The sequence below is a fragment of the Daphnia carinata genome, chromosome 1, assembly GCF_022539665.2.
Source record: "Daphnia carinata strain CSIRO-1 chromosome 1, CSIRO_AGI_Dcar_HiC_V3, whole genome shotgun sequence".
NCBI classification, from domain to species: Eukaryota; Metazoa; Arthropoda; class Branchiopoda; order Diplostraca; family Daphniidae; genus Daphnia; species Daphnia carinata.
This window is the reverse complement of record NC_081331.1, coordinates 8,777,611-8,793,392: the sequence shown is the minus strand read 5'-3', so window position 1 is coordinate 8,793,392 and position 15,782 is coordinate 8,777,611. Positions and strand designations below refer to the sequence as shown.

The following is a 15,782-nucleotide window of genomic DNA, read 5'->3' as shown; positions in this document are numbered from 1 at the left end:
AAAGAGCACTGGCTTATTAAATGCGTCGATAACGGGTTATTCGACTATAAGGTCTCTCACACAAAAAGAAATCATCAAAGGGACGTACGGCGACCAAAGGTATTGTCTTTTAATTCATCGTACAACGAAAATAAATAACGAGTATAAGGCTAGGTAGTAAAGCTTGGAAAGTCTGAATTCAAATTTCTTTTAAAAGAGCCGATTTTGCAGTTTTCAACTTATCCAACCGCCGCTGCAGGTGATTGTGCGAGGTCTCAAGTTCTTCCATTTTTGTTTGGGTCTCTCTTAGCTGTAGAAAAAAAAAATCAATACCAAGTAAGTAGAAAGAAAATAATAAATTAAACACATAAATCGCTATAACAAAGTTAAATATTAGTGGCCCTAGTGCGAACATTAAAATTTTATTAAGCAAAAAAACATTTCTCGGCAATTTCATCCTTAGTAAGTAAAATGCTACATTATACTTTTAAGATCACGTACCAGTAGGCAAGGTGGGGAATGCGTAGCAAACTTATGTATACAGTTAGCAATGATTTACCTAAGGTAACTAATTGAGAAGTTAATAACTAATCTTTCAAGCTGCTTTAACCTACAGAGCATCACATACAGTCGTCTTGAAAGGAATTCTGTAACAACTAAGAACGTTATTAGTGGGGCGACATGCACTAAACATAGCGGATGCAAAAGATCAACCCTTCTCGTTCGATGATGCAGCTTATCTTGCACAAAGAAACATCACATAATAGAAGTACAAGAAAGTGGGTAAAGTTATTCAACCACTTTTTCTGCCGCTGGCTCTATTTTGTTTTCTGTAATCCTGCACTAATTTATAGAACATCTCAAATGAATACAACATTGTAAGTTAAAAGGCAAAGCCTCAACCCTGCCCCCGCCCTTTCTTTTACAAGATTGTAACTCGCAATGAAAATATTATTAGCACAGGTATCATACTCTACTTTCTACGTCACAGGTAAGTTCCTTTAGAATTTTAATTGTCTCCTCCGCCTACAAATGATGTTAAGGTCAATTTTATGAAGTCCGAGAGGCATCATGAAATGGCTTAGAAGCTGTGGTACACAAGGCATTTAAGAGAAGAATTACGAAGGCATGATATGGATCGTAGCAGAAAAGAAGTGTTACTGGCACGGAAGGTACTATGTATCAAACGCCTAGGTTGGTAACTTATGCTACATCGATAAGTTATGTCAGCCTACACACTCATTCCCATGCAAGAATGCCTGCTATAACATCCCACCTGTAGTGTTTGATTCAGTAATCCCATATTGTGAAAGTTACGGTTACTTTTACTGGGAAAAGAAAACTAAAATTTGAAGACGATCTGTGCGAAATGAGAGCTCTAACGCCCATGTTTCAGCTTGTCATACTGGCGCTGTAGTGTACGACGCGCCGTGTCCGTTTCATCGAGGAGTTGTTTTAATTCTCGTAGCTAGGAGGAGGCTCAGGTAATCGGTTTCAAATGATTGAGTTTGTAAACTAAAATCAATTTTACCTCTCTTTGAAGTTTACGTTTTTCAGCTTTCAATTCATCTTCGGATTTTTCCGACGCTTCGGCAGCCACCTTGAATCGAGTCACTTGTGTTTCTAGACGGGCAACCTTTTTGGGATGACACAGCTAGTAAAATACAACTTACAATAATTTTTTTAAAGAACAAACCGTTGCTTGAAGAGTTGCAATTTCTTGGTCAGCTTTCTGGAGTTTGATCTTGTAGTCATTAACCTGTTTTGTAACTGCTTCCTCTAAGATACATTGATATGCTTACATTGCGGTATTCTTAAATAAACAAAGTATGCCAACAAGTCCTTACTCTGCCATTCCGTAAGATCACCAGCGGGACCATTAGTCACGTTAACGGTAGAGCCAGAAACAAGCCGTTCTCGGTATAACGATTTTGTGCGTTCTTCTTCTAAGTCCAGTTTAAGTCGTCGTAATTGGTCACATAACTCGTTTTTCTCTTCAGTCAGTCGACGAATCCGTACGTCTAAGTAAAATTTATTCAACGATAGAGAATTTAATGATTGACACACCGTATTAGGTAAATGTTTTTTAAACTTTTTTCCCCTTTATATGTTGACTATGTGACAATGCAGAAGTTTCTATTCATCTACTTCACCTATTTGAACTGCAAATTCTTGACACGTTTAGAAGGATGCCAACAAAAAACATCCACACATTTTGTACGGAAAGTTCTTAGCAGTCTCTCCAAATTTCATAACTATTACCATGTATAAGTTGCGACTTACCGAGAGATCCATCACCGGCCTTTCCCAACAACGCAGCCACATCGGCTGAGACTAAGACTTTCTTTACAGTATTGGTTATGGTGGTAGGTCCGTTGTCATCACCCTCTTCGTCATCACCGATCATAACTAAACCATGTTCCTAATAGTTCAATTAAGAATCAGCGCAAAATTAATGACAAAATCCAAACAATGACCAACCTGAATCATTTTATCACGCTCCTCAAGAAGATACCTGTTATAATTAAGCTCTTGCTGGATTCTCGCCATATCTCTCTTAGAGTCTTCGCACTCGCGATGCTTATCTTTGTGTTCTTTCTACGAATGCATAAAGGCAAGCGGTAAAAAGATTTATGATTTGAGAATTACAGAACGGTTTTTTACTTGAAGAAGAGCATATGCTTCATCCATATCTTCAATTTTGTCTTTGAATAATTCCACTTGATATATCAAAGAAGCCTTTTCATTATCAGACTGGGCATTCTGTACCATAGCTTTTCGAAATTTCTCTTCTAATTCTTTAAGTTCTTGCTGCATATCACAGAAATTGTGTACAGTAAGCAATGATAATACATTGAGCAAATGGCACAAGTAAAAACATACCCGAAGATCTCTTAAAGTCATTGATTGTCCTGGAATATCATCTATAGAGTCTTCTGAACCTCTGCGACTGGACTGGAAACTGGCTGATGTTCCAAGCATAGGTCTATTTACTGCTGAAGTTACACCAGCGCTAATAGTTCTGTTTACTTGTAGTTTTGGGTTTGTTTCTGGTGTTACATTAACACAAAATAAAAGATCCTAAATGCAAAACTAGTTGTTCAGATTGAAAATTTACCTATGCCACTTTCAGCAGTAAACTGACGATCAGCATTTTCCTCCATTTCTTTCTGCTGTTTTTCAAGTTCTCTCATTCGAATTTCACGTGCTTCTGCCCTAGCAAGCCTTCTTGCTACAAGCCTGGACTCTGCCTATAAAGATGTATACATAGTACCAAGAATTTGTCAGTAAAGTTTAATACCACACACCTCTTTTGCTATCTGATCCAAAGCCTGCTCTTCTGCTGAATAATGGTTCCCTGCCACACGTTTACGGCTACCTATATTACCAACATTCTCCATTTTGACCTTGTAGATGGTGACTTTCAAAAGAAAAATTATAATTCTTCATGCAGCTGCATAAGCGTTGGTATCCAATCCCTGTTTTCAAAAATGAAACTGACGTTTTCAGACCAAAAAAATTATAAACAAATCTTACAAACAAAAGAAAACTAGCTGTTGGCAGTCTGAATAAATAAACACAAAATAATCTAGTTGAAGTTATTCCTTTTTAGACGATAATGATTTGCTTGCTTGTTCGAGTTTCTGCAGCGACTGCCAAAAAACAATTATATTACGAATTCACTGATTTCATGCGCAATGCGTCTGGATTGCACAGGAAGCCGACTACGTTCATTGAAGATTTAAATAATAATTACCTTTACTCTCCAAAAAATATTTTCTATATTTTTCGTTTAGTAAATGACAAAGACGGAACAGGGCGTTGATGGTACCATCAAGTAGGGAAAGAGGAGGAGCAACTCTGAACTCTGAAATAGTATGGATATAGTATGGTCCTGTGGAAAACGAATTATCTTATGCTGCAATTGGCCGAAACAAGACATAGTTCTTCCTTTGCCGCTAGATGCGCATGTGTTAACTGCTTGGTTACATTCCAACCAAATATCAGCTGACGTCCCAGTACAGACGGTATTTAGAACGTTTTAGCCTGCTGGTAGGCTCTTTCTACGTACCCATCCAGTTTTCCTATGCAAACGTCTGGAGTGAACTAAGGAGTTATCTTCATTGTATATTTTAGCTGAAATTTTAATTATTTTTTTTCCCCCTAATTTGTCTACGGCTTTCGGACTCGGCACACGTAGATCGGGTCTACTTTTTGCTGATCGGGCGGGTTATTTTGGCTTTCGGGGAAAGGAGGGAGGGTCAGCCGGGTTAAAAGCTATTTTTTTTTAAATACCCGTGTCCTGCCAGGTTATAATCGGATGGTTTTTCCAGGTCGCTAGCAGTTAATTCTCAATACGGACATAGTTGATCGAATTGTCGATTATCAACATAAAACTCAATTGTCATTTTGCCAACCAGGACACTTTTTTAAGTAGTTACCTTTTAAGCCGCCATATTACAAGAAAACGCCGGATCACCCGGATTGAACCCGATTACTTGACTCTGCGTAACACCTGGAAAAATAGCCAAGCCAATCCGACCTGAATCGACGTTTTTCGGGACGGGGTCAAAATGGGTCGTCCAATAGCGACTGATCGGGGCCGAGCCTATACACAACACTTATAAGTGTCGGTGTCAGTTCGCAAATAACCGGTTTACACGCGGTTCGCCATGAAAAAATAGTCGCCAAAGCAAGATTTGGGAAGACCATTTTCCGAATTGGTAGGCTGGGCATGTTTTGCTGAGCAAATTGGGTCCTCACGTTTAGCCGTCAACCCGCCCTTCGTCTCTGCCCGTCGACCCAAACGCTGTTTCTCCCCGTCTAACCGCACCATATATCTCCTCCCATAGACTTGAAACGTTGGTCCTCTCATTCACACGCTTCGCCCGTCGGTCCTCATTCAATTACTAAAAACTTACACGATCACCAAAAATGTATTGGGATAAACACAACATGTGCCGACTACGTGAACCGTTTAAATGCAACAAAAGGAGGAATTTTTTTTGCTATTGACAAATTACGATTACTGCAGCTTGCTTTTGTTAGACCTAGCGCAACGATCATCTGGGAAGTGGCCCTGTTATTCCTCACCCTTATCTTCTTCTGGACCAGATGTCAAAAAAGTGTGCTGGCTTTCAGAGGTAGACTGGAGCCGGTCTCAATGAATACATTTTGAAAATCTGTAACAAAGGAGTCGGTGTGTCTGGCTCTATTAAACGATGGGGTAGTTAAGTTGGATAAGAAAAAACAAAGGTGTAGATGTTATGGGCAGTATTAAACGAATGGTTAGGTATGACTGAATTTTTAAAACGATTCCCTTGGTTCCCTAGAGGTCTTTAGAGCTTTTCCTAGTCTGGATAAATTTTTATCCTTTTTAGGTCTTAATTCAGCCGTTGTTTAGTTTAAATCATCACTTGTTGTTTGATTCTGTCCTGCATACACAATACAAGTGTGACAATATCCACACCCAACCCAAATTCATAACACGCTTTTTATCTTGGGTAATGAAGGCTGCAAAAGTATTTGACCATTTTCTGTGAAATTAGAGATTTTTATTTGCCAAGAAACATTTCGAAAACCCGCCCGCCGTTACTATCCGTACCATTTTTAAAGAACCTAACCCTAACCGCCCTACGTAACATGTGAACGGCACTTAGCTTGTCGCAAGTTGATACGAAATATGCAATATGAATTACATAAGCTGAAGAAAATATAAGATGAATAAAAGAGATGTCAGTTACACAACTATAAAGCAAAAGAGGTTCTTCGAGATTCGGCACACTATGTTCCAAAACTAACACCCATGAGCATCAGGAAGTAAGGTGACGAATCCTTGAAGATGCATCAGTACAAAGGACTGATAACTTATCCTCACAAACAGCGCTTATAAATAATAATAAAACAAAGCAAAAATAAATAAAATTTTTTTTTTAATAATTAGTGCACTATGACTTTCTGGTTTCATTCTTTTCAGTAAGGTGTTCCATCCAAGATTTAAATGACAATTAGCTTTATTAGACAAGTCGGAGACGAATCACAAACAAGACTTTAGAAAGCTGTATGTGCTTTTGCGTTTCCTCACAGCAGCTCAACTGAGGAGATAACCCAGGTAAGAGGTCGGGGGGAAAGGACGACACGAGACGAAGTTTGAAAAGCCAACCAAAGGAAAGTTAATAAAAATGGGGCTTATTGAAAAAAAAAAAATTGAGTTAAAATCAAATTATTTTGGACCTTGAATGAAAGCGGGAATTAATAGCTCGTAATCGAGCGCCATACAAGAAACTTCGGGATAGAGCATAGCATGTCGATAGCATCGCAATCCTTATAAGCGCTTTTTTTTTCTTCCTTCCTATCTGCTGTTTTTTTTTTTTACCCCATTTCATCTGTTTCTTTACGCTCTCAATAACGTTCGTTCTATCGCCTGGATGCGTTTCCCCCCTCTAATCGCCCACCTTCCTGTCACATGCTACGTAGGACAACTTTTGCATCCTTACATCCTTACATATGTGGGGGTCTCATGTCGTCGTCCGCGAGCCTCTTTCGTACATTTTCACTTAGAATACACATGAAGTGACATTTTTACCCACACAACAACAAAGAAAATGAGGAGAAAGAAAAAAAAAAAAAAAAAAAAAAAAAAAAAATTTGTGTTCCTTTTGTTGTTTTCTTTTTGTTCCTTTAAACGTTACACACGAGATAAACAACCAAGAATGAATTAGGACAAAAAAAGAATTGATTTGAAGCACTCGATCATTAACGGTTTTTCTTAATGAATGTCCGAGAATGTGAAAAGAGAAAAATCATTCAATCAAGTAAGTTGTTCGGTTCTAAAGGTTTGAAGAAGTAGCAAGATAGAAAATAAAGAGAAAAAAGAAGATGGAAAAGAGAATGAAATGAAAAGTGAGGTTATCATGTAAATACGAAGAGAGACCGGCCAACGTGGGGATGTAGCAGGGCAGGAAACTGTACAACCCCTCAAAATGTTTCGTGTCGTGGTTCACGTTCTCTTAGGGGAACAATTTAAAATTCAATGGGCGAAGGGAGGGGGAACGTAACGCAGGAAAAAACCGAGTGAATAAGAGCTGGTTAAATCTACCGATATACTGTCTAAGCAAAAAGTTTTGGGCTGGGACAGGATGGGGGGGGGGGGGGGGGAATAGGCAGAAGGAGGAGTGGGCAGGACGAACACACATTTTGCCATTGAAGGGGGTTCGAGAAGAAAATCCAAAGTCCATACACACGCAATTCAAGTTAGTTCCAAGGTCTTGCGACGGAGTAGTCCTGAGCCCGAGCACGACTTTGAGCAAAGGTGGGCGGCTAAAGAGTCGTGCGACTAGTTCGTCACAAGCACTTGGAAGTCAAACTTGGCTTGTTTTTCAATAACGAAGCGCGTCCTTTCAATATACGGATGCGGTGCTAGCATTGGTGCGATTAGCTAGTACCGCACCTGTACGTTAGATACACGCTCAGAAAGTCAGGAGAAAAAAAAAAATGAACAAAAGAACATATGAATCATAAACAAAGGAACTGCCTCACGGATAGAAACAAAAACAAAGACAAATCTTCCATTTCTACTGTACAGCTTCTTTTCCAGTCCCCGTCAAAGGTGGTCCGGTCATTGGGCAGTTGTAGACGCTGGCCTTGTTTTATTATCTCTTGTTATTTTTGTTTGTTTTTTTTTTGTTTTTTTTTTTTTCTTAAATTTTTTAAATTTTCACTATTACATTTTTTTGGGCTTTTTTTCTTTTTGTTTCGATTCCTATTCGGATGATACCGCATGGTAATAAAAGCTGAATGACTCAACTACACAGAGAATTTTACCCTCGCCTTCCACGTTCGCATTATTTCTTCATCTATTAGGGCATTCGAGAAAATAAAAAGGAAAGTTAAAGGAGGAAAGAAAAAAAAAAATCAGAAAAGAGAACCATAGGAAGGAGGAGGAGGCCGCACGTAAACGCTTTTGTGTTGCTATTTCGACGGGGGCGTGAGAGATGACGATTCCTTGAACTGAGAAAATGAAGATGTGGGAGAAAAAAAAAACTAGCCAACGAACGAAACATTATCCTGTGCGCATGAAATAGTCCAAGATCAACTTCCTACTCTTGGCGAACGATGGTTGAACGAAATCAGACTTTGTGCTATTCTGTTTCCGATGCGGGAAATTTGGATGATAGTCAATTTTTTTTTTTTTTGGAAAAACCACTAAATAAAATGGAAGGATAAGCATCTCAAACCAGTCCGCTGTGCCTGTGGTCCCAAAGCGAACTCGTCGTTTTCTTTTCACGATGAGATTTTGACAAAAATGAGAAAAAAAAAATAAATAAAAAATTGGGGCAGAAATTCATTGAACCACTTATTTCCCCCTTCCCACCCGATTCATTAATAAAACTCGGCACTGGCGAATTGAAAACTCCGAAGCGTTTCTCTTGTACACGATAGTAAATGACGAAGTTAAGGACTGTATGGAGGGTTAAGAAAAAAAAAAAAAAAAAAAATGATAATCGAATCAAAGAAATAAAAGATGAAAAAAAAAAAAAAAAATAATAATAAAGTAATAATCAGAGCAAGGAGGAGAAGGAAAAAATAATCACCGCCTACCCCTGCCCGAAAAAAGCCAAGACGGGAAACCAAAACGAAAGTGCGGAAAAACCCATTAGACAAGCACGATAAGAAGTTATGAATGATGGTGTTGTTGACTAGACACATCCTGCACGAACGAAGCGACGCGTCCTCTATCGAGTCTACGCATGGAGGAAATGACGAATGAATTTTCTTTTTTATTCATTGGCCTGAGCGAAACAGAAATGGGATCAATGTGTGCGTATATGTGTGTATGTGTGTGTGTTGGTGTGGGGAGGGAGGGAGGGTTGGGCCGCGAGCGGAAAAGGAGAGAGCGACATTGTGTGAAACCTTATACCCCAGCTGACAACTTTGTGCTACTGTTTTCAATTGTTTGCTGCGCTTCTGGTTCGTAAATGGCCTTTTGTCTTGGACCGCAATCCAAGAAGCGATCGAGTTTGGAGGCCAAGAAAAGGCCTGGAAAGAGGGCATTGCTTGTTTGTTTAGTTTCTTTTTTTTTTGTGCTTTTTGTGTGTTTCGGTTTTAGGGAGATGTGGGATGAAGGAAGGCAATCATCTTTCCATACAGCAGCTTTCTATAAGGGAAAAATGTTGAAAATCTGTCGAATATTCGACTGATGTGTCGGGCAGAGAAAAGAATAGGAAATTAAAAATGGAGAACGAAATGAAAAGAGACGAGTGGGCGAGAGACTAACTGAAACGAGGCGTCAACAGGAGTCACAACTTGAAACTACTTCAATCACAGTGGCGACTCGGTCCTGTCGAGAACGAAGGGGGCTCAAAATTTACGCGATTAATTTGTTATTTTCATCCATTGTTGATTTTCTTTCTTTTGGGCTTCCTTGGCTAAAGATGGCTGAAAAAAAAAATGGTTATGAAGGGGGGGGGAGGGGAGGGAAGGGTTTGGGTGTTGGATTGGATTGTGGAACATCTTTCCCGCGATTTCTATGATGGATCATGCTCTTCTCTCCTGCTGTGTGCGTCAAGTAGGTGTCAATAAATTAGAAACTGCGATTGATAGCAAAGTGGGTGAGGCCGCAACGCGGGTGATTGCACGAAACGAGGACAGGTTAGTTCCAAATTTTCAGGAAACTATCCCACGATCCGGTAGCCACGGCCATTCCATCTTCCGTCACACCCAAGCAACTAACGCGGTTGTCATGGCCTGCTAACACACCTATGAAAAACGGCAACAGCAACGGAAGTGGGGGATGTTTTAGATCAACCAAGCCATCGACACGAAAATCAGATTATAATAATAACAAAATAGAAAGGAGAAAGTACCTGCTCGTTCTGTCCTCATAGAGTCCCACACGTTGCAGTTGAAATCATCATAGCCAGCCAATAGAAGGCGACCAGATTTGGAAAAAGCAACAGACGTGATGCCGCAGATGATGTTGTCGTGCGAATACATGGCCAGCTCTTGATCGGCCCGGATGTCAAACAGGCGACAAGTGGCGTCGTCCGATCCAGTGGCGAAAGCGTAACCGTTGGGGAAGAACTACGTAAATGGTCGACCAATTAGCATCATTTCCAGCATACCGAGAGAAAAAAAAAAAGAACGACCAAACAAAAACTTACCCCTATCGCATTAATATCTGATTCGTGACCAGAGAAAGTCTGGCGACACATTCCGTCGCGGACGTCCCAAAGCTGCGACAAATATCACATTAAGTACACGTTGGAACACACACACACACAAAAAAAAAAAATCCAATGGAGAAACTAGGGCGGGGGGTGAAGTTACCTTGGCAGAAGCATCACAGGCTCCTGACACAAATGTGCGCATGTCAGGCGACAGCGAGAGAGACATGACGTCACCAGTGTGGCCGGTAAATGACGTTGTTTGCTGTCCCGTTTCGATGTCCCACAAAGCACTGCGAGGTGCGAAGCAAAAAAAAAAAAACGTGCCACGTTGATGATTAGTGCATGTCGGGAAAAAAAAAAGAAAGATCGAATGGAAATTAGAAAATAAAAATAAATCAAATCGAACGAAAATATGGAGAATGGCCGACAGCAACGCACCAAGTCATGTCTCCCGAGCTGGTGACAATTTGGTTATCGTCCAGGAAACGGCAGCAGCTCAGATAGCCCGTGTGTCCCGGCAATTCCCGGCTGACTCGAACGTTGCCTTCGCGTGTTTTCAGGCTAGAAAAAAAGAAAAAAAAAAAAAAAAATCAAACAAGACAAATCAGTCAGGGTTGCGCAGTGAAGACAACAGTTGAGTACATCTCCAAATGACGGTACACACCTGTATATTGAGCAGATATTGTCCAAGCCGCCACAGGCGACGTAATTCCCAGATGGAGCATAGGCGCATGTCATGACCCAACTGGAACGAAGAGGTATGGCGTGCACTTTGTTTGTCGTGTATGAATCCCATACGATCAGTTTGCCATCCTGCTCGTCGCACCCAAGCAAACGAAAAATCAAAAAAAAAAAAGAAGAATTAATAAGCAGCCGGAAGATGGAACCACTAACAAACAACGGTCGGTGCCAATGTGTTCGTTTATCTTGCCTGAGATGCCGAGACTAAATTTCTAGAATCCGTGCCCCAGTGCATGGCGTAAATTTTGGCCAAATGGCCACGTAAAGTTCGCCTGGTCCGCATCTGGATCCGACCAATCGCCTCCATGTTGGCCGTCGCCTGGACCAGCGTCGTGTCGCAGGCTGATTTCCTCGCGTCCTACAGACGGTGAACAAAGTGAACAATGACTTATCAATCACGTGAGACAGTTTGCAGGTCCCAAAACAATTTCAACTTACCCGAATGGCATTCTTCAGAGCTTCGGCTTCTTGTCGTAAGCTATCTAACTCATTCATACTGGCACGCTAAGGCGGGGTGGGGAGGAGAAGAATCTGCATAACATCGAAAGAAAAAAAAAAGAAAAGCAGAAACACAGTCCATTAGATATAAAATAATCGATATTTGACCGACGTCTAAACTCGTCGTTGTCTCCAACGAAAGGACGCTGTAGTCCGTGCGTTTACCAAAGAGAGACACATTGAAGAAAACGGAAACGGCGAGAGGTAGAGAACGAGGAGGAAAACGGGAAGGACGAGAAAGAAGAGTTCATCTGGCTACAGAGAAATGGCTGGAACAAGGGTGCTAGTGTAATAAAGAGGGAACAAAGCTGATTGGTTCTTGACTTTTGTATACAAAAAGAAAGAAAGAAAGGAAGAGGACAGAAACGAAAAGAAAAAATAAATAAATAAATAACTCGAAAACCGGAATAAAGAATTGGACTGCAGCATATCAACGACCCCTATTTTGTTCTTTTTCTTTCTGTCTTCCTCTCTCCTTCAACGAAACGTCTTCCCACTCTTCTTCTTCTTCTTTCATTCTACTTCTCTCTCTCTCTCTCTCTCCCTAGCAATCGCGATCGATACTACAGTCTGGGGTGCCACGCCGATTATGCGCGCGTTTATAGACGGCGTGGATCCCGGAACGCGAGCAAAACGGCAAAAGAACAGACAGAAAAAAAGGGAAAGGATATGTAATAAAAAAAAGGAAAAAAAAAAAAAAAACGAACCGTATGCACTGCAAGCAATTATAGCACCGACATTTCGTTTTCTTTTTTTACGACAATTTGAGAATATATCATGCTATGCGAAATGACGAGCTGCCATCAAGAGGCTAACACTGCAGAAGAAAACGCTAATTAACAATTTGAAAGCCGTAATTGGGTGGAAAAAGGAACGCGTCACAATTAACTTTCATGGTAGAAAGGAACTTAAAGAGACGGTGGCCGAAATGTCATCGCGTTTAAAGCTGATTGGTACAGGCACATCGCTAGATTTCTACTAATCTGACTATCTCGCTTTGGGCGTGGCTGCAAGCCGTCAAAATCCGAAACCCATTGGCCACATGCAATCTTTTGTTTTCGGTTTTCCCTATCTGAAAAAAAAAGTGGACTCGCCCTAGTTCGATACGACACCACTTTTCGAGCGAAGTAGGACAACCCAAGAAAACAGATTGGACATGAAGAGTACGAATGGCGAGCGAATTCGTTTCAAACGAACCCTAAAACACAAAAAGAAATACGCTGCGGTTTTGCTACAAGTCAGCGACACGTTCAATATTCGTTATGTCAATTAGAAAAATGATTAGATTGGCAATCGACGTCAACACCGCCTGTGGATGTTTCGAAACGTGTGGTAAAAAAAAAAAATGGAACGAAAAGCATTTCACACACACACGCACACAGACACACCTTGTCACTCAACCATTGAATTCACTGGTAAGTGCTGTGGCGTTGTCGAAATCAGTCTAGCAACCAACACTCGGAATGCACTGGTAACGATCTGCGGCAATCAAGTGATTCGGGATGGCCGTCAAATGACCAAACACGCGCCTTTTCCGTTGAAGGCTTTTCGTCTCTGCCTTGCCACATCGATAGGCACGCCAGCCAGGAGTGCGTCAAGTCGAAACGAGATGACGGACGCTCGCGATGCTGTAGACAACCCGACCAAAGCGCACCACCGTACAACGACAGGGAGACAGAGGGAACGGGGGCATGTAACGCGGTAGAAACAGAGTAGTTCAAAGTGGCACCGCCATTGCGCGACGTCTTTCACTTGACGATTTCAACCCTCCTCCCTTCGTGCCTGAAATGCGCCAGTCTTCTCGTGCCTCACACGCACAGCCACCCCGTCAACCCAACCTCCGACTTTTACCAAATCAATACGTGTGGCCCGCTTGCCACTCCTCTTTCCACCTTCTCCCTCCTTCCACATCCGGCCTGAAACTGGACCACCTACCGACGCTTTCTCAGCTCGTCATGATATCCCCTGTTTCTAACGCAAGACACAGTTCCATGTCTTTTGTGAATTTTGTTTTCCTTTCTTTTTTTTTTTAAACCGAATGTTGGTGTACCCTTTTCTTATTCGTCAGTCAAATTTTAATAAAAAGAAAGCGCGAAATTCGTTGATTTTATCCCAAATACATTACCACCGTCGTGTGGCGGTGTGTCCCAATCGACTGGATGGACAACTCTCTTCCGAGTAGCGTCCAGACAAACCAACAACATTCTGCACCCATACGCAAAGAAATCAACACGAAAACGAAGTAAAAAAAAAAAGAGAACGCAACAGTAGAGACGAGCAGATGATGAGGAAGGCGGAGAAAGGGGAGGGGAACGGAGCGAAGAGAAGGAGATGTACGAGGAAGACGAGAATCGGACAGACGCCGCCCTAACGTTCACGTATTGATCGAGTCGCGCGAAGGGTAGTAGTAGTAGGGTCGGGTGGAAACGCGGGAGGTGCTGGAAAGATGTCGCACGCAATTGGCGTTATAACGCGGAGGAAGAAAAGCTGAAGGAGAACACACAGAAAATAAAAAGACAGAAAGAGTAGGAGAGAGAGAGAGAGGCCAAGCAGACAGAGTGGAAGGAGATAGAGAGCGTAAGGAGAGTAAAAAGAGAAGAGAGCTAAGGAAAGTGAAAGGGAGACGGAGCGAGGGAGAATGACAGACTAGGAGAGGGAGAAGAAGAGAGAATGGATAAAGGAAGTAGTACCAGGAGGGTTGAAATAGAAACCTACAATCGCAGTGATGAGAAAGAATATTCCAAACATTTGCTGAAAGCCATGTTGTTGTTTTGTTTTTTTGGTTTTGGTTTTTTAAATGCGCGTCGCAGCCTGACACCTCTGGCAGCCTATTTAACCCATTAATTTGTTTTGTTCAGAGCTTAGCACCCTTGTTTATTTTTACTGATCCTTTATTTAGGAAAATTTTTTACCGCAAAAATTAGAACATCTAGTAATTCCATAATCCGACAGGTGGCGTTGCGCAAGAAACTGTCGAGTAAAGAACGACATAAAAGAATTGCAAGTGGAAGCACAACGTAATTTTAACGGATTTCACATTGATGTCATCAAAGCTGAGAAATTACTAGATGAATTAACGTTTGCTCAGGAAAAGAAAAAGAGAGCCATTGTCTTCGGGCACAAATAAATTGAATATGACACTCACGTCATCGATACGGAGAACGTTAAACGCTCGGTTTTTCCAGAACGCAGACGAACGAAGAGATGAGTGACTTTCTTTACGCCCCAAAAACTTGAAGTTACTGGGTACCAACGAATAAAACCATACATACACCCTGGGCACCTTATGAACGTCAAGCCTGTCACTGCTTATAAAGGAGCGAACGAATAGCCTATACCACTTCGAGGCCAACTGATTCTGTGAAAGAAATTCTAAACGCTAAAACTGCCGACCTGTATAATGAACCGAAACGGACCTGAAGTGAAAACAAAGTTGATAGGAGAGGCTTCGTTTTGTTCATAGACCAATGGATGACGCTTGTTGGAATATGTGCTAGGAACGACGTCACAGACGATGAAAGAAAGATAACAGTCTTCACATTATGGATGAACAATGTCGACCATGGGTCACGTACAGAGAAATAGATCGAAGAAATGAAAACAACAGCAAATTCGAGACGACGTTTGGGGGTAAAAAAAATTCACCGGTTCACTCCATACGACGATAACGAACGAGAGGCAGGGCATTGAGCCAGCAGTGAGACAGGGTGAAAGGCTAACAAACACAGGCTTACCTTAACTAATATCCAAAAAGGAAGTAACAGCCCACCAAGAATCACATAGATTCCGGCGTGTGAAGTATGTTTAAAATGTGCACACAACTACAGTTGAACTCTTGGCTTCCACTGGCTAGCACCAAAAAAAAAACCCGAGCGGCTTGTTGGCTGGACGTTCTTGAGTAAAACACACGAACACCACAGAGGTCGGAAAGAGGGAGCTTTGGGGTGCGGTCGGTCCGGCCGTCTCTCAAGCTTGCGTCTCCTGTAAACCCCGTCGATTCGTGACGTAGGACCAGCGTTGCCAACTTTTATTTTAGGCAAACACTTCGCAGCGTTGGACTTTGCCATCCGCTCTGGTGCTGCTGAGTAGCGAGCTGGCGACTTCTTCTGACGTAAAATTTCCGTCTATCTAAAATTTACAAAATGAAACAAATGAAACAACAAAAAAAAAACTCAAAGTTAACTAAGATTTTATTATATAGATTTTTCTACTTCATTTTTACCTGTGAAACAAATAAATCAATAGGTTTACAATTAATACTTAGTGTCGGATGGGGTAGGATTTGACGGTTTGCGCAACCGCACAGACATAAAAGCGTTCTACTTTATTGCATTTTTTTTTTCTTTTCTAACCAGTCACATGCAGCACGCTAGTATGCTACGGTCTTCAGTCTAG

The 15,782-nt window shown here is 41.4% G+C and overlaps 2 protein-coding genes across 5 annotated transcripts; both read right to left on the bottom strand.

Moving 5' to 3' along the window:
• Positions 1–85: 85 nt before the first annotated feature.
• LOC130693522 (leucine-rich repeat flightless-interacting protein 2-like) lies at positions 86–3,892 on the bottom strand. Of its 3 annotated transcripts, none has more exons than XR_009001707.1 (12): positions 3,737–3,892; positions 3,288–3,458; positions 3,098–3,230; positions 2,863–3,029; positions 2,644–2,790; positions 2,461–2,577; positions 2,263–2,401; positions 1,827–2,000; positions 1,676–1,758; positions 1,511–1,615; positions 1,256–1,447; positions 86–289 (listed from the first exon to the last, which is right to left on the bottom strand). XR_009001707.1 is itself a non-coding variant. In XM_057516695.2 (12 exons), exons 3-12 carry the CDS (start codon positions 3,378–3,380, stop codon positions 179–181), a joined length of 1,269 nt encoding a protein of 422 aa, XP_057372678.1. In that variant the 5' UTR covers positions 3,381–3,458; positions 3,517–3,632; positions 3,737–3,831; the 3' UTR covers positions 86–178. The 3 variants fall into 3 exon arrangements, 2 of the variants coding, with proteins under 2 accessions (XP_057372678.1, XP_057372670.1); XM_057516695.2 differs by lacking the exon at positions 1,256–1,447 and adding an exon at positions 3,517–3,632 and having other exon boundaries at positions 3,737–3,831; XM_057516687.1 differs by lacking the exon at positions 1,256–1,447.
• A 5,601-nt stretch (positions 3,893–9,493) lies between these two features.
• Positions 9,494–15,364, bottom strand: LOC130695834 (guanine nucleotide-binding protein G(I)/G(S)/G(T) subunit beta-1). 2 transcript variants are annotated; one of them, XM_057518903.2, is made up of 9 exons: positions 15,122–15,364; positions 11,328–11,420; positions 11,080–11,247; positions 10,813–10,961; positions 10,587–10,709; positions 10,309–10,438; positions 10,143–10,214; positions 9,846–10,062; positions 9,494–9,738 (listed from the first exon to the last, which is right to left on the bottom strand). In XM_057518903.2, exons 2-9 carry the CDS (start codon positions 11,382–11,384, stop codon positions 9,632–9,634), a joined length of 1,023 nt encoding a protein of 340 aa, XP_057374886.1. In that variant the 5' UTR covers positions 11,385–11,420; positions 15,122–15,364; the 3' UTR covers positions 9,494–9,631. The 2 variants fall into 2 exon arrangements, with proteins under 2 accessions (XP_057374886.1, XP_059351945.1); XM_059495962.1 differs by lacking the exon at positions 15,122–15,364 and adding an exon at positions 12,776–13,021.
• Between the last annotated feature and the right edge of the window lie 418 nt (positions 15,365–15,782).

Excerpts from the sequence above, each read along its gene's own strand:
- LOC130695834 (XM_057518903.2), bottom strand. The coding sequence starts at position 11,384 with ATGAATGAGTTAGATAGCTTACGACAAGAAGCCGAAGCTCTGAAGAAT. Across the intron at positions 10,215-10,308 it reads CCTGTGATGCTTCTGCCAAG|CTTTGGGACGTCCGCGACGG; the intron begins GTAACTTCACCC and ends TATTTGTCGCAG. Across the intron at positions 10,063-10,142 it reads CAGATATTAATGCGATAGGG|TTCTTCCCCAACGGTTACGC; the intron begins GTAAGTTTTTGT and ends CCATTTACGTAG.
- LOC130693522 (XM_057516687.1), bottom strand. The coding sequence starts at position 3,380 with ATGGAGAATGTTGGTAATATAGGTAGCCGTAAACGTGTGGCAGGGAAC. Across the intron at positions 2,791-2,862 it reads TGACTTTAAGAGATCTTCGG|CAAGAACTTAAAGAATTAGA; the intron begins GTATGTTTTTAC and ends TGTGATATGCAG. Across the intron at positions 290-1,510 it reads AACGTAAACTTCAAAGAGAG|CTAAGAGAGACCCAAACAAA; the intron begins GTAAAATTGATT and ends TTTTTTCTACAG.